The sequence below is a fragment of the Drosophila navojoa genome, chromosome 3, assembly GCF_054131105.1.
Source record: "Drosophila navojoa isolate 15081-1374.11 chromosome 3, UAZ_NAV_1.0, whole genome shotgun sequence".
Classification (NCBI taxonomy): domain Eukaryota; kingdom Metazoa; phylum Arthropoda; class Insecta; order Diptera; family Drosophilidae; genus Drosophila; species Drosophila navojoa.
In genome coordinates, this window is record NC_142891.1 from 19074116 (window position 1) to 19099334 (window position 25219).

General features: G+C 36.5%; 1 protein-coding gene across 2 annotated transcripts; it reads right to left on the bottom strand.

Moving 5' to 3' along the window:
- Positions 1–1681: 1681 nt before the first annotated feature.
- LOC115562591 (uncharacterized) lies at positions 1682–24311 on the bottom strand. 2 transcript variants are annotated; one of them, XM_089258579.1, is made up of 12 exons: positions 24049–24311; positions 17809–18484; positions 17641–17721; positions 17449–17562; positions 16309–16505; positions 16117–16237; positions 15922–16056; positions 14823–14954; positions 14260–14403; positions 12115–12716; positions 10730–10896; positions 1682–2117 (listed from the first exon to the last, which is right to left on the bottom strand). In XM_089258579.1, exons 2-12 carry the CDS (start codon positions 18217–18219, stop codon positions 2047–2049), a joined length of 2175 nt encoding a protein of 724 aa, XP_089114705.1. In that variant the 5' UTR covers positions 18220–18484; positions 24049–24311; the 3' UTR covers positions 1682–2046. The 2 variants fall into 2 exon arrangements, with proteins under 2 accessions (XP_089114705.1, XP_089114704.1); XM_089258578.1 differs by having other exon boundaries at positions 17809–18488.
- Positions 24312–25219: the final 908 nt, after the last annotated feature.

Consider the following 25219-nt stretch of genomic DNA (forward strand, 5'->3'; position numbering starts at 1 on the left):
ATTCATTTAATTACTCTCTATGTTTGATAAATTCTCTTCATTTCATAGCCAAATTATTCTATCCTGTATTCTTATACTTTTTCACGAATGTTCACACAGCAGTGCTGCATAAATTCAAGTTGAACTCAGATATAAATTTCTCCGGTTTGTTATCTAAAACAAATGCATTATTTGCTATCTGTGTTCGAGTTAAATGTTTATGTTCGGCCAGCAAATTGCTTTAAATTTGTTGGTCAAGTGCATTTAGTCGAGCCGAACAACTAAAATAAACCCGCTGCTGCTGCTCCTGCTGCTGCTGCTCCTGTGAAACTTTACAACTGAAACTTCTGCGTTTTATTTAGTTTGTGGTTGCTTGGCAAGTGTTGCAACCGGCTACCGAATTTATGTGCAACACTTGCAACACTTGCCACACTTGTTACACACACACACACATGTATACACACATGAGACATGTGGAACGTGTGCGCGGAGTTGAAGACAAATCGTTTGCTCTTACAGTGCCACATCTCATGCTGCACAATCAAGACCTTTCACATAATTTATTGATCCTTTTGTGCCCAGCCAGGTGAATGCTCTTCAATTTAATCAACGGCACGTGTTTGTGTTTACTAAGCAATCAGAGAGACAGAAAAAACCCAAAGAATTCGATAATTAAAACTGTTTGTAAGAATTTGAAAAAAAAAAAAAACAAAATTATATGAAACTAAAAATCTGACATTTAGTAATAAGAAAAAAATGAAGAATTTTATAGCTGTTAAGAATTTTGTTGTGATGAAATTGAAAGTAGATATAAATATTATTACATTCTAATATAAATATTCATTTCTTATTCATTATACATTTCCTTTAAAACTATATTCCATTTCTAGAAGCACTTAAAATATCAAGTATCAACGCATACAAAGAGCAAATCACTTAAATTATTCATGTTTCAGTATCACATTTAAGTGAATTAATTAATTCTCTAATATTTTTCCACTTGCAACTTTCAATTAAGCTCTTAGGCAAACTAATGCATTCAGTTCGCTGACTTCGTTAACTATCCGCGCCACGCAGCTCATCTTAGCCACATTTGTTCACGTGGCTGGCAGAGCTCTAAATCTTTAAAACCTATTACATGGAATGCATTAGGCTGCATAAATATCTGCTGACTGTAACATAATTCAGAGCCTGGCAAAAGACATTACTGGCACACACGAGAACAGACAAAGCGAGCGAGTGAGAAAAAGAGAGAGAGAGAGAGAGGGGAGAGAAAGAGGGAGATTCATTCGAGTCCTTGGGAACTATGGCTGATTTTGTGCTGCTATCTTTTTGCTTTCAGAATCTTCGACACTTGGTGCTTTGTTGCGAAATGCGCTTGGCTTTCATTTTAGGCTCTAAATTCACACACACACACACACACACACACATACATACATATGCACACATAGGAAATGTGGCAGGCTTCTTGGCACAGCTCTAAGTTTACAAAGCGACTGCAGCTGAAGCGTGTGTGTGTATGTGTGAGGCTGTGTGTGTATGTAATGTGTAAGTAATGTAAATTCCGGCTTTAACTTTACAGTGAGAAACGAAAATTTGTCGATTGTCAGAATTTAAAATATATATTTATTTGTAATATATTTATTTATAGAAACTTAACAATAATTTCGACCTATAACAATCAAGAGAACTAATATACATATATATTTATATAATTCACATATATATTTATACAAATTGTTATTGGTTTTTACACTTTATTCACATTGAGCTGTAGTCAAATCAAATAAAATTAGATGAATGCCTCTTCATCCAGGACACCGACATCAACATCTGTGCAGATCTGATCGCCGCTCACTTTGGCCGCTTTGGAGGCATTGGGAATGCTCGTCAAAACGTTACCGGAGGCCCCCACGGGGAGGAAGTGAGTCGACTTGAGACGCCTGAACAATAAGGATCGCGCTGGGTATACCCTGTAGAAGCAGTCAGCAGCTGTGCCCTATGAGGTACGCCTCCATGGCCTCCATGCGATGGTATTGCGTTATATTACATTAGTTAGTAGTTCATTTAATTCAAATCATACATTAGCTTCTCAGCATTGTTTGGTTCCTCGCAATCGAATGAAGCCATCATGAGCTCTGGAAGAACAAAAGGTATTTTTTTTTTATTAAATATATAATAGGAGGATTCAGATAAATATTAATAAGAATTTGAATTTCATTACGATTAAATAATAAGTTTTTTTATTTTTAAGTTATCTTTTTATTATTTATTATTATTAAAATAAAATTAAATTCCTAGAATTTAATTAGAATTATAAAACTGAATTATATTTTAAGTCAATTCAAATATGAATATAATATGGATAGTTCAGCTACATTTTAGACCATTTTTGACTTTCATTAAAAATGATGTGAATTAAAATTCAGGGTTATTTCAGGATATTATTATTATTATTATTATTATTATATAATATAATTATTATATTATATTTGATTATTATATAATATAATTATTATATTATATTGTATTATATTATATTATATTACATTATTTTATATTAAATATATATAATATTTTGTTTTATTATATTACCATAAACGTGACTTATTTTTTGCCAAATAATGCAGAATGTGTGAAAATAATAATAAATTCAGAATAAATCAGTTTGGCTTATATGAGCACATTTTGCCTCGATTCAGATTGAAGAAATGAAGCAGAAGCTACCTGAAAGTGACTTGCAGATATTTTAGCCCACTCACGCACTGTGTCGAGGCAGGTGTTGAGGTATGGAATAACACATTAGTTAAATATATATAATCATTTCTTTTTCAATAAGACAGAGCTGAAGACATTCTAGATCTATATAGAAAATCTGTAGACATTTTAGTGCCCTACAACTCAGCTTATAAGATATCTATAGATCTGCATTCATTGACTCTCTGATGCGCTATATATATGTAGCTCTGGATACTCTAAGCCAATGTAGAGTAAGCAGAGGTAATGTACAATAAGAAGAAGTTACATTATTGCCTATTAGAAACTGTTTCGAGACAAATCCTTCACCTATATTAAATCTAGACTTCTTTCTTTAACCAATCCCTGTAAGACTTTCGGCTAGTAAGCTCAAAGTGTTTCTCGTCAAGTGCATGACAGGGTATACAAAGCAATTTCATACACACTTCAGAACTTGTCTAATCGTCCCAAATATATGTATTTAGTTTTAGTAAACGGCCAACAAGCGCCGCTTGACCCGAGCTGACTGTGGGTCGCCCCGTGCCTTGTTGACTTGCGGTCAAGTGTTTTAGAGCAGTGGCCAAAGAAACCGGGCTTGTAACATTTTAATAGAAAAACAAAAGAACGCCAAAAAAACATGGTTTAATAAAGTTACAACAAACTGGCAACGGGCCAAAATATATATGTATATATATAAAAAAAAAAAAACGATGAGAGATTGAAAGATATGTGCCTCGAGTGCGTTGAGTGTGTGTGTGTGTGTGTTGGCTGAGTGTTATGCGGCAAAATGTGGCAGCCATGTCCAATTCACACCATGAGACCATTAGAATACTGCAAAGCGCCTGCTTGTTGGTCAGCGTTGGTCAACAGATGTGTTCTTGACTTGCCACAGAATGCCAGAGCCGCTCGCCTTCCTCCTCTCTCCACTCTACTCTCCCTCAAGCCTCTCCCCTTTGGCCACCATGACTCTTTACGATTTGAGCCCGCATTTTTAGTATGCTACAGCACAATACGCACATGCTACGAACAATACAAAAAAAATTGAGAGAGAGAGAGGGAGAGAGGGAGGGAGGGCAGGAGAGTGCGAGAGCGAGAGAAAAAAAGGGCTGCCCTTGTTTGTGAAAGGATTAAAGCGTTGGTTATGCTATCTACTACTTTTTCCTTGTTCAGTTTTAATAGAGTCGTGTGGGTAAATATTTGTGCACCTCCTTCGTGCGTTGAGGATTTTGTGAAGCGTTTTGTATTGTAGCCGCTCTGGTTTTTGCACACACACACACACACAGAGATACATATCCCCTATGTATGTGTGTACTCTTCACGAATATTTTGAGTGTTGGGCCTAACAAGCGGCTCTCCGAATGGTCAACAGCAAGTCGAACAAAAAAAGTAACACAATTTTCCTGTTGTTCAGGTTTTTTTGTTTTGCCTTTTTTTTTTGTCACTAGCTTCTCTTAGCTGGTCGTAGGAAAGACCACAGCCTGATTGCACTACGGCTGCAAATGAAACCACTTTTGATTAAGAATTGTCCCAATAAATTTGGCTACTGATTGGCTAGCCAATGCACTGTTGATTTTCTGTTGAATTCGAAAGACATAAAACTGCATAATTAAAGTGTTAATTTGTTGATTGTTTACTCATAGTGCAGAATGCAATTGTTGTGCCAGCAGCTGCCTGCCATTTATTTTGCATAAATTAAATTAAGCTTAGCCGTTTTAATAACCAGGTTTGATTGCTCTTAGATGACTTGACGTATGCCAGGCTTAATTCATCAGATTGCAGCTGAAGCTTATCATAAATAACAGAGCATTGAGTAGCTCAAAGGCGTCACATGCACTCTCTACATAAAGGCGTTTAGCTTGTAAGTAATTAAAGCAATTGTATTATTAAAGTATAATATGAGTGAACAGATTCCACACACTTTACAGTAGACACAAATTAATGATTTAAAATTACACATACAACGATAGACATACATATGTATGTATGTATATTCAATGAGGCGAGTGTTTCAAGTGAAGTGATGCAGCCCTTTAATATTCACAAACATACATATATAAATGTATATTCAGATACATCTACATACCTACAATTATGGAAACATTTATGTATGCATATACATACATACATATATGTACATATACTATAAATATATATATGGCATACATACATATCCGTACATAAGTGTTTTTCACCTGATTTTCCGTTCTTAAAGTTTATTTACAATATAATACAAAGTACATCTATTCAATGAAAAGTGAATTTGCTTTATTTATTTCTGTTTACCAGACTAGGTGTAGTTATAAAAAATTTCAAGATGCTGAATGGCTCAATTAATAGAGGTTAAATATTTTCAAATATTTTATCTTTAGTATATTCTGCCTTATGGCCACTAATATCAAGTGTACGTCTCGGTAAACTATCGAAATACATATATGCATATATGTACATTTATATATACCTATGTACATAAATATATATAATATGTATGTAAACACTGGTAGACATACATATACCCTTACATGTACATATACATTCAGATATACATATTCATATGCACCCATACATATAAGTGAATACATTCATGCCTACAAATACATACAGATGTATGTATATATGTGTAATATGTATGTGTGTAATATGTATTACACCTACATCTACACACACACACACATACATGCTCACACATTCATATAACACCATTTATACCTCGCTCTATGCTAGGCTGCCTAATGACATAACCGAAACACACGCACTCACACACACACACACACCTGCTCCTCTATGGAACTGTATAAATTAGTTGAATTTAACTAGAATCTAGTTTTCTGCTCTGTTCAGTTCTCCTTTTGCGGTTAGTGAGCAGGCAATTTGCTGTTGTTGCTATTGTTACTATTGTTGTTGTTGTTGTTGTCTGGTCTGTGGCTTGTTTGTATGCTGCATGAATAATGTCTTTCATATTTGGCCAACAATTGATTGGGATGATTGTAATGAAAGTTCAGTGTGCCTGACCTTACCGAGCGAGTGTTAAATGGCTTCTGGCGTGACATTTTATGTGTGCGCATAAAATTGTCATATAAATTGCCATTAAATTTTGAGCATTTAACAAGGCCAGCACCATATATATTTATATGTATATATGTATTCCTGTTGAGCATTTCATAAGTGCAGTTACAATACTTGAATATTTCAATTTGAAATTCCTTGGCGCTGTTAAGGCAAACACACATTATTCATTTCTCTCGCTCGGCAAACGTTTTGCTGATTCATTTTGCTCAGCTTTGGTATTTGCTAAATTCATTTAGTTCTCACAGACCTTCAGCTCGCATGGGCTGCTGTCCCTGGATAACCTTAAGGCAGCCAAAGGCTGCTTGACATTAAGCAATGTAGGTGTGTGTGCATGTGTTTGTCTCTCTCTCTGTGTGTGTGTGTGTGTGTGTCAGCAGGATATGTGCCGGCACGTCCGACGTTAACGCCCTTCAGACTGACAGTTGTTACAACAGACAGGCCTCCAGCCAGCATGCCGTGGGTCTGACCAAAGGAAAGCCTCTAGATGGCTTTCATGTGGCAGCTGAAGATTTTTCCCTTTTTTTCGAGCCCAACTCAAACCAAGCTGCAAGCTGATATACAATCCTGCTCGCATATCCTTAAATTGTGGCATAAATATATATATATATTTAGTTTTTTGAGGACAGTAATTAAATTTGCTGGCACACATAAAGTTTTCGTTGAAGGCAATTTATTTGTAAAACAAAAACATATTGTTTCTGTGTAATTTCTTATCAGAACATTGGATTTTTATTTATGGCCTTAAATGCTTGAGAAAATCCAATGAAAATATTCATTACAAAGAGCTTACACTTGGCACATGGTAAAAATATTGTTATATATTTTATATAATTTGTCCAGTTCAGAAAAGTTTTTTTCCTATAACTTCAATTGAAATTTCTAGCATATGCGGCTGCAGTTGCTTGGTAAAATGTGGCTAAATTTATAAATAAACAGCAAAAGCTGTATATAATTCTCCGCTCAGCTGCCTTTCGGATTATCTGTGTGTGTGTGAGTGTGGGTGTAAGCTTTGTGGAATAAAAGTGGCAAAAACTACAGGTAATCCGCTTAAATCACACTCAAAGCTGGAAAAAGTTGAAGAAGCGCTACTGTAAATAATGCAATATGAAATGAAAACTGGAAATAAAATTTCGATTTTTTGTTAGCTATATTGTTGGTCTTTTATATTGAGTGCTCAGTAATTAAATTATATTCAAATATATAGTAATGAAAATTATTGTATGGGAAGTCTAAGAAATTCAGCATTCATTCGAATGAATTTTTGAAGCACTTTTGATTAAAATTAAACTCGCTCAAAAGCTACTTCAAAAGGCTTACCTACAATTAGTTTAACGCACTTTTTCACAATAAATCGTTTTCTACTCGGTTGAGTTACGGGCTTATTGCCTAGAAGATTGTATAAATAATAAAATGAAAATGAAAAAAAAAAAAAAAATAAATAAATAAATAAAGAAGCAAAAAGATGTTAATAAAGCATCATAAAATGCCTGCAGCTTCGCGGTTTTCTAGCTGCTTGCACCTGGCCGGCTACCTGCAGCCACTTTCGGCTTGTCAATAATGCCAAGGAAGAGCCTTGAAGCTAAAGTGCATTTTCCAAATTCCAGAGCTGCGCAAATTACTTAGATAACAACGAAAATGACTTGACTGCAAAAATATTTATTTATAGCGAGCAGCAGCAGCAGCAGCAGCAGGAGTAGCAGGAGCATTTTGAAGGAAAAAGTGCGCTCTAAACGTGACAGCAAAGTTTTTAGGACGCCTTTTGCATTTCACGTCGCTGACGTTGACTTCAAGTATTCGGCGTAACTTTCAAGTTAGAGGACACTTTTGGATTTTGTGGCTCGAGCGAAACCGATTTAGAAGTTCCCCTGTTAGCTGGACCATGGCAAAAACCCAACTAGCGCAAAATAAATGACTTGGCCAGCGACAAAAACAGCTTGCTGGAGTCAAGACAAAGGACGAGTTTCAAAGATAATTTCTTATAGTAGAAGACAGTATCAGTATATATAATATTTATACCCGGTGGGCTTACCAGTTACTTTATGTTGCACGCAAAACTAAAGAGGCGAGTGAGAGGATGACGTTACAGAAACATTGGCAGAGGATCAAAAAATCACAACCGACCTTTATATTAACAATATACCTAACTTAAAAATTGTTTTAAGTATATGCTAACTTTTTTCTAATGCAAAAAATCGTAGTAAAATGATATCATAATTAAATTTAAATTTTTGAGAGCAATAAAGTACAGCCTGCAGTGCATATTTTAGTCCTGCACGCCCTCAATACTTACACCTATAGATCTTTACACAAACTCCTCTTTACAAAAATAAATCAGCATTTATTTATTTTTAGTTTCGTGACGGCATTCGCTTGAGCAAAGCTTTTGCCATAATAGCTTATGAATACTTTAGTGCTTCACTTCTTTTTTTGAGGCACATTGTTCGACTGTTTTGGTAAAGTTTTATATCTTTGCATGAACTGAAAGAAGTTTGTAAATTGCATTCACCTCACATTAAGCTGCACATCGGGCGTTTTTTAATAAACTTTTGGGCGACATGTTAAGTCTCAGTTGCAGCTGAGGCTTCGCAATTCGAAGAAAATGAGAGAGGGAAAGAGAGCGAAAAAAATCATAAGAAAAAATACAAACTGAGCCATAACTTTTCATTCTTTTGCTTGACGTTGGCAGGATGCGTTTTTGCAAAGAAGACAATTTTTTTTTGTTTTCGCCTTTTTTTTTTTGTGAACGACTTTGTTGTTTGTCGCCTGAGGCAAAAGCCTTCAAAGTATCTTACGCTTCCTGGGTTTATAATGAGTTCGGTCTATATGGACCTTTCATTTCAGCACTATGGGTCTATTTCTTCTTTTATTTTCTCTCTCACTTTTGATGTCGTCTTGCAACGACCTGTTTGTGTTTGTGTATGAGTGGGTGTCTGCGCGTGTGTGTGTGTGTGTGTGTGCATAAGCCGTGAAAAATTTCTTAACGTGCTAAGCATACTGACAGCTCAAAGAAGGATTTAAAAACTTTTTTTGCTTGTGCCTTGGTTGCAGTGCACGTGGTGTCAATGCAGTTGTTGTTGTTGTTGTTACTTATTCGCATGTCCAGCTGCATGAGCTCAAAAGACCTGAAAGACATTCCCAGTGTTTACGTATTGTGCACGAAGCTTAAAGCGCAAGGAAGACATTAATTGATATCTTTATCGTGTACTAATTTATTAATTTCCCGTTGCAGCATTTAAATTCCCTATATTTTTTTTATCAGGCACATAAATTCATAAGCTGCTTAGCAAAGAAAATCTTTTAGAATTTTCCATGAAAATTTGTTTACAGCTTAACGAGGCGAAAATGAATTGTTGTTAAAAAAGAAGGCGAATAAATGTGCGAGGCAAGCGCTGCGCGTTAAGAGAGCGAAAAGCAGCTATGAATAACGCAACCCTTTTGTGGCCATAAAGTTTATTTCTGGCATTTTATTGCGGCTATTCATACAAATTAATTAGCAACAAATTGCTGTGCCACTGGTCCTGAGGGATAGCAAATTATTGCCTTGGATTTCAAAATGGTTTTACCACAACTCTGCGCAAGCTTAAAGAGTTTGAAAATGTGTTTCAGCCCTTGCCAGGCATTATTTATAATAGTTTTAAGCCACTTGCGCTAAGTAGCTGAAAGAAATGAATTTACGAATGCAAGTGCAATTAGAGATGTGCTGGATTGAGAATTTTTATGAGTCGTGACACGAGTTCGAATGGAATAGCATCTCTAATTGGAAATGTGCAACATATAAGTTCATGCACCTCCAATTAGTGCAACGATTCTATTTGGCACTCACATAGAATTGAATTTCTAATTGGAAATGTGTAATATATAATTTCATGCGTTTCCAATTAGAGCAGCGATTCTATTGGGCAGAGCTAATATGAAGTGACCGAATATTGTGAAATTAATATCAGTTTCCCAATACGAGTTTGCCACCTGCTGCAGTAGTGTTAGTGTGAGACAGACAGCTTGCATAGTGTGTTGTAAAAATATCTGAGCTGGTTTGTGTCTTAGCTACACGTAACGTATATCTGTTTCGTATCTGCTCTGATAAAGAGAAAGAGAGAGAAAGAGACAAACATAGCTGTTGCTCATACACTATCGCTCAATCGTGAATGTTACTGAACGTAGCAGAGACTGTTGCTGTGTGAGAGCGAGATGGCTATTAGAAAATATCATTCGGCAAAAGCCAATTGTAAAAGAGAGCACACCAAAAGATTCGTGTATGGGGCTCAATTAAAATAATATTTAATTCATATGAAAAGCATATATAATTGTTAAATAGACATATTTCTAGTATAGATCTTGGCTCAATATATCAAAATACCAAAACACTTATAAAAGTACTTAAATTTCTTCTGATTACAGAATGAAATTCTTCTTATCGTAATTACATATATAATTTTCATGCATACAATTATTTAAGTTGTGCGCGTAATTTCATATAATTTTCAAATTATCACGTGCGAGCTTTGGGTCGTTCACTCTCGTTTACATTTTAATTGCCCCGCTTGTGGAATTACGCGCAATGTGCAGTGGGCCAGCTGCAGTGCATTTAGTTTTACATTTAAAAATGTAAGTAGCACACACACACACTTGTACACACTCAGCCACACACACACATACACACAGTGATGTACTCTGTTACTCACTCACTCTCCACACACATATGCTCATTCATGGAGGCACTTTTCCAGGCCACTTGAAGTCATTGCCAGTTGGCCGAGGTGCACTTAAAGTTTCCACCAAGCAAACAAAAACAAACTAAAATGCCGACTTGAGCCCGTGGAAAATGTGAAAAATGCGATAAAGCACGTGGAAAGTGCAAAGAATAAAATGTGCAGAAATAAGTAAATGAAAAAAAAAAGCGAGGGGAAAATGTTGCCTAGCGCTAGGTTTGATTTACAATATTACTTACCCGCTTCGCTAAGTTTCGTAGTTCGCTGCATATGGGTGCAGAAGTGCTCGTACTCGCCGCTAGATGGCGCCTGTGTCGATTTCATTGCCTGCATGTGCTTGGTAAAGGCGCCGACAATGGCCGCCATTCGATCGAAGGCAATCACATTGATGTGGCCATTCGGTAAGCTGAAAAAGAGGAAGAGCGAGCGAGAGAGAGAGAGAGAGAGAAGGGGATATTACATTTGCTACTATAGTATGCAAAACTGTTAGAAATATATGTGTAAGGCGCGAGAGGGAAAGGGCAGTTCAGGGGGCCATATGCATATGTATAATGTGTGCCGTGGCCGATAAAATATTCCAAAGCTGCAATTTAATGCATATTTCACTCGTCTATGCAAAGTGCTATTAAAATCAGCGACTGCTCGGTAATTGCGGGTTTGATTAGCGTTTCCATCAGCCGATTTATGTGCACACATCAATTGCTTTCAAGCGCTGCTCTGTGAATAGTTGAACAGACGATTTGAGATACGAGCTTAAGCTCGGGCGGGCATATTAAAGTGAGGCATCAATGAAATGAGTAGGGACTAGGGTTTTCAGTAATCAACTATATAATGTGCTCTATATACATCTGCATAACTTAATTCTGATTTTGAAATCACATGACCATTACGCAATGAAAGTCTCGCCTAGACCTAGAGTAGAATATTTAGGGTCTTTAATTGGTAAGCCAGAAAATCGGAAATGTCATTGTTTATAATTGGGAATCTGCAGAGAATTAGCATACGTAGATGCAGCCGCTTGGAAGGCGCTCGTGAAGGCCTATTTAAAGCTATAAATATTGATTCAAGAATATATTAAGTTTTCATGAACTTAATAAATTGCTGTGGTATAAAATGTATTACATAATCTGTATATTATTTATAGACTTTGTCAGCTTCCATGCCACCTCTTATATTATTTTTAGCTACAATAGTTTAGAATTTTTAATGCCCTGTCTCACACATGGCGTATGACAATGTTTTTTCCGTAAATGTTTAATGCTTGTATAATAATATGAATAATTGAAGAGTGCAGAGGATATGCGTATACTTGATATGGCTGAACCTAAACATGATTTCAGCCGTGTCATTTACACTTGCAAATGTTTCAAATAATTATTGTTTATTTTGTGTGGGTCTGTGGTTAATTAAATAAAACAGAGACACGCCCGCTGCACACGCCCAGAATTCATCAAAATTCGTGCTGGCAACATGGCGTATGCGCAATGCTAATCATGTAAAGAGAATTTATTTATTTATTGTCATATTCCTCGCAGAGTTTTCCAATAAAACGTGACAGGTAAAGTGAATGGCTTAAAATAAAATAAAATAACAATAAAAATGAAATGCAGGATCAGAAACTCACCATTGCAAACAGTTTTCCCGTTCGGCCAGCGCCAATTTAACAATATCCGCAAACACTGGAATAACAACCCAATCATTGGGCTTGCCACAAATAGTTGGGGCTGCTGCTGTTGTTGTTGTTGTTGTAGTTATTGGTGTTGCTGTTGGTGTGGCTGTCTCCACGTTGCTGCTGCTGCTGCTGCTGCTGCCAGCCGTGGGCACCTCTAGCGATGCCTTCTCCAATGACGCTGGCATTGCATTGAAACCGGAAATGCCAGTTATGCCAACTGGCTGCCCACTGGCACTTGTCGATGGCTGCTCAACCAAATCTTCCACAGCACCGGATGGCGAGGAGATGGAGGGGTTTATTTTTGTTGTTGTTGTTGCTGTTGTTGGTGGCGGTGCTGCTGCTGCTACTTCCACGGCTGCCGATGATGCTGTTGATGAGTTTTTCGTTATCGATGATGATGATGTCGATGATGCGGCCCTAGGCTGCTTATCAGTCTTTAGACTTTGCTGCTGCTCATTTAGAACGATTGCCTGCTTCTGCCATAAATGCCCGTGTCCTTCGGCATGCCGTTGCATGCAATCCAATTGTTGACATGTCACTTGCAATTTGCTCCACTGTAATAAAATGGAAATACGTACATAAATGAACAGACTTTCAGCGCGCTCTCTATACATGTGAACATGTGTGTGTGTGTGTGTGTGTGTGCTGTGCTTTATCCAAATGGAAAATATCTTTAATTCGTTTTATTTGCGTTATTCGTGCCTTGTTTCGGGGCGCTGTAAAAGTTTATGGTTTTGTTTTTGTGCGCCGCGCTTTATGTCTGTAATTTGCGCTTAAGCTTTCTATCGCATTTTATGGTGCGACATTTGGCTTTAGATAAGATTTTAATTTGGATATTCTTAAATGTGACAATAATTACAACAAATCTAAACTTTAACTTCAGACACACACGCATTCCATTTATATTCTGGGTATTTTTGCTAGACTTTAATATACGAATTAAAGTTTGGGAATAAATTTGTATGCTCTATGCTGACATATTTATGGTTATCGCTATTCTGCATTCCTAGTCATAAACATTTCACTGGCCTGCAGAGAATATGTAAAAATAAAATGAAAATAATGCCATACAATGCCACGCCGTTGCACAAGTTATTCCATAGGTCTCTGAATTTATGCAATTCGGTTTAATTTTCTTTTCTTTTTTTTTGCTTTCGACCATCCATTTTTTCGTGCGTCCTTTGTGCATTGTGCAATTTACTCTTTTCACGCAGACAATTCAAAGCAGGAAAAAATATATATATGTAAAAATAAGGGAAAGAGTGGAAGTTAAATGAAAAGAACTCTCAACCTGAGTTGTGTAATGAATACAATGAAAATGGCATTTAAAGTAGCTAAAGTTGAGGCCCAAAATTATTATTATTTATTTTTTGTTAAGGAGCCTCAGAGTTACGGTGAATCCATTAACTAATTACAAAAAATTGTTATGAAAACTGGCTTCATTTAGCGAACGCCCGGCCGCAATTAAAGCATTTGCGGGCGACATGCCAAGTAAATAGGAGAATAAAATACAAAAAATAGCTAGAGAAATATGTAATTTTGATAAAAATTGTGCCAAAGCAGCGTGGGCGAATGCTTGATGTGGTTACGTGGGCGTGGTCAACAATTTATTCTCTTCATATTTATTTGGCTGTTTGGCTTTTGGGTTTTGGCAGGCCTAAGAACAGCAAATGGAAATTAAAATTTGTAGGGCTAAATTTTGTGGAAAGTGAAGGTGTTGTTCGAAAGGCTCTTAATTATTTTAAGTTGCAAGAGATATCTTAAACAGATCTATACTGGGCAAATCATTTTCAACTTTTTATAATGTTATGAGTCAAGCTGGGAAAACAATAAAACATTTTTATACTAATTCACGAAAGTGAAATGAGTATATTGTGCATGTGCGTCTTATTTAAATAAATAATTCTCGAAAAATACACAAATCTCCATATCATTTGAGCACATCTCGTAGCACAGACACTTCAACATCTCTCATTTATAGAGATATAACACTAAACTAGAAATTGCTGCTAAGCAAATTCTACTTTCAGCTAAACATCTCACAGTGAAAAGTCCACATCCATATAGATTATTTAATGGCTAGCTGTCTGCACTTACCGTTATTTTGAGTCTCGCTATGGCAGGTGATTCGAGTGACTCCAGGATGGCCGTGGCGCTGTTGTAATTGCCCACGAGCAGGCAGTACTGGGCAACGCCGCTCCAGAGCTCAACCGTTCGGCTGCGGTCCTCAATTCCGGTGCACTGTAAATCAAGCTGTTAGATCTTGTTTGTTTGCTTGGGATAGTTTGGGAGGCTCGGACTGGACTTGGACTGGATGGCAGCACAATGGCAACTCGGCAGACCACGTGACTTCACTAAAACTTTAACGAGTCACTCACACGGCCAACTGACAAACTGTCGATGGCCAAGTTACGAGCGGCATAAATTATATGCCAGCCTCGACCTGCTCATCTATGCACACAGAGGCGACTCATGCCTGGGTCCATCAGGGAGACACGTATGTGTGTAGCTGTGCATATTTGACAGCGCATGGGATTTTAATTCAATCCGTAGGGTCGACGGCAGCTACCCGAACACCCTCCACATTCGTTACGAATATGTTAAGTTGGGCGCGTGACAAGCGGCAGCGGGACATGGCTATAAGCTGGCGTATACCTCACCTGCAGTATCTCGTTGCAGACAAACAGGCGCAGACGTGCCGACCAGTCCAGATACGTTTCCAGATTACAGGTCTTCTTCGGGTCCTGGACACCCGGTGGTCCGCCCGACGAGATAGGTTGGTCCCATTTTTTCTGTGCATAAGCGATTTGCTGTGTTAATGAGGCTAGTTACGGAAGGTGTGTGTGGTCCTGTGTGTGTGTGTGTGTGCGTGATTATGCTAATGTAAGTATGTTAGGAGAGTGGGCTAAGCTAGTTAGCTTTGGGAATTTGAGTGCTTGGGGGCTTGAGAGCACCCTGACACGAGGCATAATCTTCTGTATTATTTAATATAATATCTGCGTGAATAATTGTATGACTTATTGACTAGCATTACTGATGAATTGATGGAATGATAACGATTTATTGATTGATTGCGCTAACTGTTGCACTGGCTGATTAATTGCTCGATTGGCGAACTTGACTGATATAGCATTTGACTGATGAGCTATATAACTGACTGATAGACCAGTTAATTGGTTTACTGATGGATCAGTTGATGGTTGTTCCAATTAACTGATTAATTGATTGATTGAAAAGCTAGTCGTTGACTAATTTATCAACTGATAGATATAACTGATTGATGGACTGACTGACATCTCAGTTGATTGATGTACTAGTTGACTGACTGAAAGAGAGATTAGTTGACTGATTGACTGATAACTTAGTTGATTGATTGACTGATTGATCAGTTCAGTGATCTCATTGGCTGATTGAAATACAAAGCACTGATTGGTTTGAAAGATAAGTTGATTGATGTATTGCCTGATGGATCAAATGACTGATATATTAATTGGATTACTGATTGAATGATAGACTGATTGATCGACTGACTCTTTGGGTAATGACTGATATACTATGACTGACTGATTGATTAATTGATCGAAATACTAAGTATATGAGTAGAGTAATTGATGATGATTGATGGACTGATTGACTGATGTACTTGTAGGATGACTTATTGATTAACCTACAGATGAGTTATCTGATACACTCGCTAGCAGACGATAGATTGACTGATGGTCTAGTTGGTTGATGCATAATTTAGTGATGGCTTCTTACCTGCTTGTCCAACAGCACCATGCTGCTGCACTGCACAAACTCCTCTGGGCCAATGTGCTTGGCCAGCTTCTTTTCCAGTCGGCACAATATTTGTGCATATTGAGTGGCTGTGGGGCAGTTGAGTGGTGCAACGACCTGCCGCAAAGTTGAGTTAAGTATGCACTCGTATATCAAGTCGAGTCAGGTCAAGCTCACCTTGTCACTGTTGGTCTGGCAGGCACGCAGATCGGCCTCGTGCTGCTCTAAATCAGTCAAACGTTGAAGTAAGGCACTTAGTACTTGGGAGACTATGGCTTCTAAATGTGAATTGGAACATCTACAAGCAAACGTAGTGGATTCAATCCATTAGAAGGCTGCGCCGCACTCAGATAAACAAATCCTGCTCACCTAGCAACGATATGTTTTACATGATTCATCATGCGCTCGTCACGATAATCGTATGGGAACTTCTGCGTCCACTCGGCCAACAGGGCGACCAATGTCTCCAAACACTTGCCCTCGGTCACCGAGGCCAGCAGTTTGCCGAGCAGCTCGTGAGGCCGCATAAACAGACGTGACGACAATAAAAATGAGAACAGAAATTCCTGCAAAAGATAAACACAAGTGCGAGATTAGTCTAACTCAAATAGGGCGACCCACTGAGCCACCACTGCGGCCATCCACAACAATTGAGCTGAGGGAGCAAAGTATTCCATTAGCTTCATCTGTTGGTTATCGCCCCGACTGTGTGCTGTGGCTGTGCTTTGCTGCCTTTTCCTATGGCTCTGCGTTCGCAATTTCCTTGCAATGAGCCAATTATTTTTTACTCTTGCTGCTAGTGACTCATTTCCTCTCCACATTCTTGTGGAACTCCTACTCTTACCTCTTTCTAGTTTTTCCTTTTCTCTATGTCTCTTTCCCTCTGTCTCTCTCATTCTTTCAGTTTATTGAATTATTTTCCTATCTTTCTTGGACTACTTTACGGGTTTGAGCACTATCTGCTCTTTGTTTTCAGTTTTCAGCTTCTATCAAACCAATTAGATCTCAGCTGAACTTTAAGTTTGGGTTGCAGCCTTTGCTTTAAGGCATTATAATTATAGGAATTTTAAAATGCTAATCGAATTAAGTAAGAGAGGTCTGGGCGGTTTGCTTTTGTCATGGATTGTATGGGGGCCGCAGAAGCAGCCACGCCCGTATTCCTTAGGATTGGGGTAAGAGTAATCGCGCTTCAATTATTTTCTGCTTAAATTAAGTTGTATATAAGAAAAGCAAAATAATAATAATAAAACCAAAAAAAAAAAAAAAAAAAAAAAAAAAAAAAAAAAGAATTAATTAATTTAAAAAAAAATTAATTAAGTAAAATGAAACATATAAAAAAAATAAATAAAAATAATATCAATATTCTAAATAAGTAAATAAAAATAAATATTTATAAAACACATATATGCAAACATTTAAAAAAAAATATAATAATTTTGTAAGGTGATAAGGCTTAATAATAAAATGTATTTTATTTATTTAAAATCTCTATACCTGCCCAATTCTTACCTTATCTAAGTCCATGACATTTTTAGGATTGAGCACCTCGGGGAATGAGTCAAGTGGGCCGGAAACGATTTTACCATTTATATACATGATGCCGCCGGAACCCAAAACAGAGCTCTGCAAGCCGAACGAAGAGAAGCAAACAGAAGTCTGCGTAAAAGTCATGAAATCAATAATTTGTTTTTAATTGATTACCTCAAAGTTGATATCACATTGGCTGCGCTTGTGCGTATTTTTGGGCACGTCATACTGAACGGGGTCATCCTTTGCTGCGAGCTACAAATCACAATCACAAACACAATCCCAATCAGAATCGGAATCACAATCAATTCAAACTCATTTCAATTCAATTTCAATTTTCACCTTGAACTGCTGCAGTCCCAGCTCCAAATCGTGTGCGTTCAGCTGCTCGGCGCTGTGGCGACGCCGCAGACGCATGCCCTCGTTGTTGAAGCCCAGCTCGAGGCCGAGCTGTGCGGCCTCTGGGTTCGCGCTGCTGGCATTGAGCAGAAAAATGCCCACATCTGGCTGCGCTGTGGCATCGTCCAGGACGTTGTCGTGGCCACAGCAGCCATCATCGGCGCTCGTCTCGCTGTCGGAGCTGCTCTCTGGGCAGCGGCTGGTGCGTCGTCTGCTGCGATGGCGATGCCGATGTCGCCGGCATTTGTCCTTGTCACGATCCCGCGATCCACGCGACTTTTGCAGCACGGCTTGCTTGCAACGCGCGCCGCAGACAATGGCCGATATCTTATTGGCATAAAAGTACATCGCCATGTGTCACGTTCTTGGTGCCGCCCGTAGCACGGTCATGTGTGTTTGCTGTGCGACTGCCTCTGGCCGGGGCTCCGTGCAATTGGGTTCGGGCGATGCGCGAATTTAATGCACAAGCACGCCCAGCACACCTGGCAGCCTGTCGCTGCTGTGAATTTGAAATTCAAGCAATCCTATCTCACGCTGCACGTAGCTAAATTCGTCAGGTGCGTGCGCAATCACATGTCATTGGCGTCGAGCTGAGTTTTTCCTTTCAGGCATCTCTGCACTTTCTGAAAGCAACGAGAATATCAGACAAGCAGTTTATGACTCGCTGACGCGGCAACAAGTCAGCGTTGCGGTCAATCGAGCAACATTACTCATACGCCGCATAGCCCATAAAACAGAAGCAAAGAGGCAGAGAGAGAGAAAGAGAGAGAAAGTCTGGGAGCACTGAGTAAATCACATCCGTTAGGCTCGGACTATTATCCCTTTGGGGCCACTTGGCACTCATCAAGCCACAGATTTCTGTGTGTGTGTGTGTGCGGGCCATCAATAAGGGCGTTACCCTTGAGGGTGGACAGCCTTTCAATTCAATGTTTCTCTATCAACTCGATGCAAATCATTGAATCTTTGCCGCTACTGAGGCGAAACAAAGAGGATTTTGGGAGTTGATTCTTTTACTTTAATTTTAGCTTTAATTTAACTTTAGTTACCACTTATGAAATTTGTTGATATTAATTTTTTTTTTACATAAAATAAATATGAATAAAAATTAAAAAAAATATGTAAATATGTATAGATAAACTAAATTAAAAAGAATAGAAAAAAAATTATGTATATATGTATATACATACATTCATACATATATGTTCAGTTCATTTTGGGTTTCATCTATATCAATTATATTTCTTTAAAACTCAATTCAAAATTATCATATTTTTGTTTTGTTATGAATTACTTTGACGTAAAATACATAATACAAATTTAATAGTGTTCAATTTTGTACTTTAATACTTAATTGAATTGAATAAAATTATAATTTTAAAAGTTGTTATTAAACAGACACTAAGTAAAAATATAATAAAAATATATTAACAGAATTAAGATTTATTTTCTGTTTTATCTATTTAATTTTAAATTTGATTAAAATGTAGATATTGATTTAATCTTAATAAATCAGTTCCCATTCACATACAAATTAATGTAGAAATGCGTTTTTTTCTTTGAAAATTGAATTTATTTCAAATTTAATTATTGATTTATTAATCATTGTAAATCAGTTCCCATTCACATACAAAAAAAGTTTATTAACACATTAATGCAGATTAAGTTTATTTCTCTTTTCACTTATTTAAATTTGTAAACTTTAATAGTATATGCAGTTAAACCATAGTTATTAATTTATTAATCTTTGTAAATCAGTTTCCATCAACATGAAATAAAAGTTTATTAACAATTGTGTGCTTCAAAGAACTTTCACCTGCAGCCATAAAAACTCAGCTGCGCGAAAAAGTCAGATGACATAATATATATTCATTTGATATTCGATATGCTGTGGCATGAGTGTATTCATGAAAAACAAACTGAACACGTGCGACTGGCAGTACATATTTATTTATGACTTAATGGAAACGTGTGAGTGTATCTGACTTTTTTTGTTTTTTGTCCACCTGCTCACTTGCCCACCTGCGCAGCTGCTTATGCAAATGAGATTGGATGGCTGGGCGAAAAAAAAAAATCAAATACATCTGTTCATTCTCAAGTAGCTGAAGAAGTTGGCACTCGAACAGTGATGCGACTTGACAGTTCAAGTATGACATACAATCAGCGATAAATTAGAAAGCAGCTGAGCTGATAGCAGAGCGCTCAGCTAGGCAGGAGCTATTTATTTTGTTTATCAACGAACAGCAGCCGCATGTGAACAGCTCTGACAGCAGACACGAAAAGGGTAGGCCTGAATAGGCAGACATATTATATATTATAGAAAAGAGGGAAAACAGTTGTTGCGTGGCCCTATCTTTATGTACATCTACTACAACTATATATGTATGTATGTGTATGTGCATATAGATTCATACATTTACATATTGTGTTGCCAACATTTTGGGGCTGGACATTGTGATGCTCAGGCGAGCACATAACTCATGATATGATATGTGCCATAAGCTTGTATACGTTTCGCTTATGACAGAAACTTATTAAAATTCCAATCATGCTTACGGCGAACAGCGAGCTCAACATGTCGAGTGCTGAAAATAAAATAAATAAATATGTATATACACACACATACATATTTATATATATGCATGAAGAGGGGCCTGTCGCCTGGCATGTTTTCAATTTGAATATTGACAACGCACTTGTCCGGCATTAAGGCAGCTAATCCCGAACTCAACTCATTTCAATATTTTCTCGATTGGTCGCACAGCGCTGAATAAAAAGGAAAATGAAATTGGTTGGGCATGTTTTATGCCAACGCCTCCGACATTGTCAAAAACATGGAATAAAATCAATCAATTACATATGTATGCATACACTATATGTATATGTATATGCATATATGTATACATATATCTATCTGCCAGCTCGCATCGTAATAGCGTAAACTAGCGTCATTGGCTACTCTATAATATTACAGATACCTGAGCAGCTCAGATATCTATTGATGAATATTGTATATGATATTATGCGAATATTTATATTACATAAAAATAATTTAGCTATTATGTGAATATTTTAACAATGACATATTCTTAAATTGTCCCCTTACAAAAATGCTTAGAATAATACTTAAAGTAAGTGAATAAGCAGCAAACTGTCAATAATAGCTTAAACAATTCAGCGATTTTAATTTATTCATTATTATTATGTATTTGCCTATTTCATATTTTCCACATAAATGGTAGATAAGCATTTTAAGCATAAAATTTATATTCAAATAGCTAAAACTATAAGCTGAGGTCTGTGCTTCCTTCCCCAGTAACCATTACAGTTGCGCTCTAATAACTACAGAATTTAAGTTTGTTTTACTTTTTTTGTGAGAGCTTTATTAAACTTCCGGTAATAAGGCAAACAGCAGTTTTTATTATAGCATGTCGAAAAGTAAACGTAATCAAAGCGAAATGTTTGCTTAAATAAAAATACTGTTTTTGCTAATCTCATTAAGTACAATGGGTTTTCTAGTAATGTAATAAATTAGCATTAGCTTAGCATTAGCAAATGAATATTTAAATTTATTTTCATTTTCATTTCAAGTAGATAAACAAATTGAGAAAATAAATTAAAAATGAAATTATTTTCCCTATTTTTTTTTTAACATAATATTAATTAATTATATTAATATAAATAAATAATCATTTTATGTATTTATATTTCAAAAATATATTTATATATATATTTTTTCACTCAATATAATTATATAAATATAAATAATTCTTTTTCATAAATAACTTAAAAATTCCAAAAATATATTTAATTCAATATTTAATTTTCATACATTTTCTTTATAATTAATTTGATTAAATTTAAAATAAAACACACTTCAGCATAACTTAAATTCCCTAAAAAATTTATATTTATACAGAAGGCAAAATGTTCATTGAAAATTTACCAAAATGTTATGCAAAGCAGAATTTTAAAAGAATTTGTCGAACTTGTGTCAAACTTGAGCGAGAAATCATTATGGGTGGCTAGAACGGCAGCAGCTGCTGTAAATTTGTCGAATCTATTAGCATAAAAAGCGAAGCTCAAGATAAAATCAAACTTATGCTGACGATGTTGTCAACAAGGCGAACAACAAGCCAACTGCGAGCTGCTGTAAACAAATGATAATAACAACAAATTGCGTGGTTTTTCTTGCCAGCAAGAAAAACTTTTTATCAGAAAAAACAAAGCAAAAAAAAAAAAAAAGAAAACAAAAATAGATAAAAGTCTCTTCTTTTAGCTTGCAGCATGCAGTTGCTGTACGATGTGTGCGATGCTTCTTTTTGCTTTTTTGCAATTTGTTTCATTAGTTGTTATTTAAATTGTTTCAAAGACTCGAGGTTAACTTTTGACCCTGTTGGGACTATCGCTGTTGTCGCATGTGTTTACAGTTAGGCAACATATTTTCTTTATGCTCATACATATATTTTAAGAAAGCTTTCCCGTTTTGTTTCTTTTTCTAGTTTTTGTTTTGCTTCCGCTCTGTCGATTATCTGCATTTGCGACGCGGCACGTTTTGTCTTGGCTCGATATGATTTTATTTCTCTTGCTCACTTATTGTCGAATTTCCAGATCCTCTTGTTATTCATGTTCTCCAACTGTTTTCTCTGTTTTCTAGTATTCTTTTCACCAGATGCACTTTATTTCCAAGCTGTTAAGAGACACATGCAGAGTCGTTGGCTGTGTTGATGCGTTTGACAATTAAATAAATTATTTCGTCGCCCTTGTTCGCAGCTCGAGATTTAATTTGTTCTGTTTCTCGGTTGTTTGTCCAAGTCCTTGACAATCATCATTTGCATTAGATTTAATTAGCATTCTTTATATTCTCCGTTGTCTTGGCCACCCGAGGGTGCCAAATGAGTGCTAATAAAAGTTGAAAAGTTCCAGAAGTTTCATTGACTCTGTCTCGTCCTGACGCACCCTAAGCACTCTTAATGATGCTGGCCCTTTAAAGCGTTGTCGAATCGCGAATTGCACCTTTTACAGTTTGTCCCTGACACATTTCTCGATGCGCCTGCTGCCGTTTAGGCCTGGCCTACAACATTTTATTAGAAAACTCAAGTGAGAGGGCGTTGCCGACTGCAAAATATTCATTCACTGACTAAGCGCTGCCAGACACATTTTACAATGTGCCACACCCTAAATCGGTAACACCTTGTTACTGTACTCCTACACGAGTATATGCTCCATTTCTAGCATCAATAGCGATGAAGTGGCATGCAATTTGACGAATGGATAACGAAATGGATATTCAGTAAAGCCAATATGCCCATTCGACTTTCGTGAGTGAGTGTAGAAACACAGAAAAAGTTGTCGCAACTTTTTTTTTTCAACGGTCAAAGGAAAATGAACATTTTTTCGTTGAGTTATGGCAGTCGTTAAATATATAAAGAGATGTGCAGAAAAAGTGTGATTGAATAAACGTTGCGTTAAGCTTAAAAGGGTCAAAATTTAATTGAGTTTTGAGCTGAAATTAATTTTTATTGGTTTTTAAATTATATTAAATAAAAATTTATTTTAAATAAAAACAGTATTATATCAAATTATGCACTTGATTGCACTCTATTCATTTTCGATTCATTTTGAAAGTAAATATTCTATTAAATTGAATATTATTATGCAGTGGAATTAAACACATGTAAAAATATTATATAAAATATTCTTGATTTATGAATATAAGTAATTATATTTTCGGTAATTTAATTCGGAATTTTAACTAAGTAAAACAAAAAAATTTGCATTTGATATTTTATTTATTTATTTATTTAGATGTTTGTTTATTTATTATTAAAAATTGCATTTGATATGCAAATGGAAAAATTTCCATTAAAATTTTTGTCACCAACTTCCATACCCATCCTTTTTTCATGGGAAATCTACATTAGCGTAGTCTTTATGACTAAATAAATAATCAAATCATTTATGCACAAGCACAGACCCGAAGCCTTTGTGGGACACACCCGAAATTTCTTTGAACGCCTGCTTAAAGATTCAATAGACTTTAATCGAAGCGTGATATTATCTCTTTTATATATATTTCTTTTTTTATTTTTCGCACATAATCTGTGTGGCCAGCATGCGCCATATGCGGCGTATGCGTGTTTTTCTCTGCCGAGTCTACGGGTTAATCGCATGTTGCATACTTACAGGCGCAATCGGTTGGAAAGAGCATTTCTTTTTTCGCTTTTTTTTTTCCTTTATAAATTTACGTTTATTGTGTCAATCGACTCTTGATGGCAGCTGACAGCTGTTGTCAATATTCATAACGGGCACTGCTTTCAGAATCCGGCAACTCTTTGTTATTGTACTTGAAAACCTTGGATTATTATATATATTATTAACTTTACATTATTTAACTTTTATTTTCTTGCAGCTTTTTTATGAATTCTTTCACTTATTTAGATAATAATTAAATAATTTTTTTCTATATTTATTTATGATTTAATAGTGGTGTATGTGTGTGTGTGCTAGGTCTTATTGTATCGCTGTGCATATGCTTTAAATTCTTATTAAATTTATTCACTCTAGAGACTGAAACGCTGCTGGACGCCCGCCAATTCGAACCGCGCACTTTGAAAACCGACAATGAACTAAAAGTGGCAAATGTATTGTTGCAGCTTATGTAGTTGAAGTGCTTGGGCGATGGCCTAACACCGTTGTTGCATGCAGCCATAGTGGGAAATTTCGCTGGCGGAAAGTTCGAGCGAGAGCTACGAGCACGTTGCCAGCGAACATTTCGTCTACAACACGTTGCACAACTTGTTCGAGCGCATATATTTGGTACCGGATTTTGATGGCCAAATGATGGGTAGGTAAGATTAGTATGCCCACATCTTAGATCCTAACTCTTACGTGGTTAAGTCAACTCTGGCAGCAGTCTAGCTCTTAAGCAGTTTATGTAACTGATACCCTTGTTTACGCAGCTGCCTTGCCAAGTGTCATTCATGGTATTTGTTCTCTTAGCCAACTGCCCACGCAAGCTGCCAGCATTAATATTTCTCTACAAAGGCTTCTCCTAACCCTAAGTCTATTTTGCGTACATTGATGACTAAAGTTTTACTTTAAATTTCTTTTTTTAGTATATATTTTAGTATATAATTTAGTATGCGCGTTTTATTCAAATGAAGAATTTTCTAGTACAAATATGGCAACATTGACCTTGTACTGATATTGTTCCTTATATATAGTACTTTTGACATTGAATATTAACTTCTCTTTAATTCGCAATTGACATATTGAATATTTTTTTTTGTACATGTAGTTGAGGCAGAAAACAATCGTTAAATATTTAGCACGTACTTCAAGTGGTCTTTGGTCT

Bases quoted from the DNA above. Each gene is read 5' to 3' on its own strand.
- LOC115562591 (XM_089258579.1), bottom strand. From the start codon at position 18,219: ATGGCGATGTACTTTTATGCCAATAAGATATCGGCCATTGTCTGCGGC. The intron at 16,238-16,308 runs GTGAGCAGGATT...GTTTGCTTGTAG, and splicing joins GTAAAACATATCGTTGCTAG to ATGTTCCAATTCACATTTAG. The intron at 14,404-14,822 runs GTGAGGTATACG...CTTGATTTACAG, and splicing joins TCTGCAACGAGATACTGCAG to TGCACCGGAATTGAGGACCG.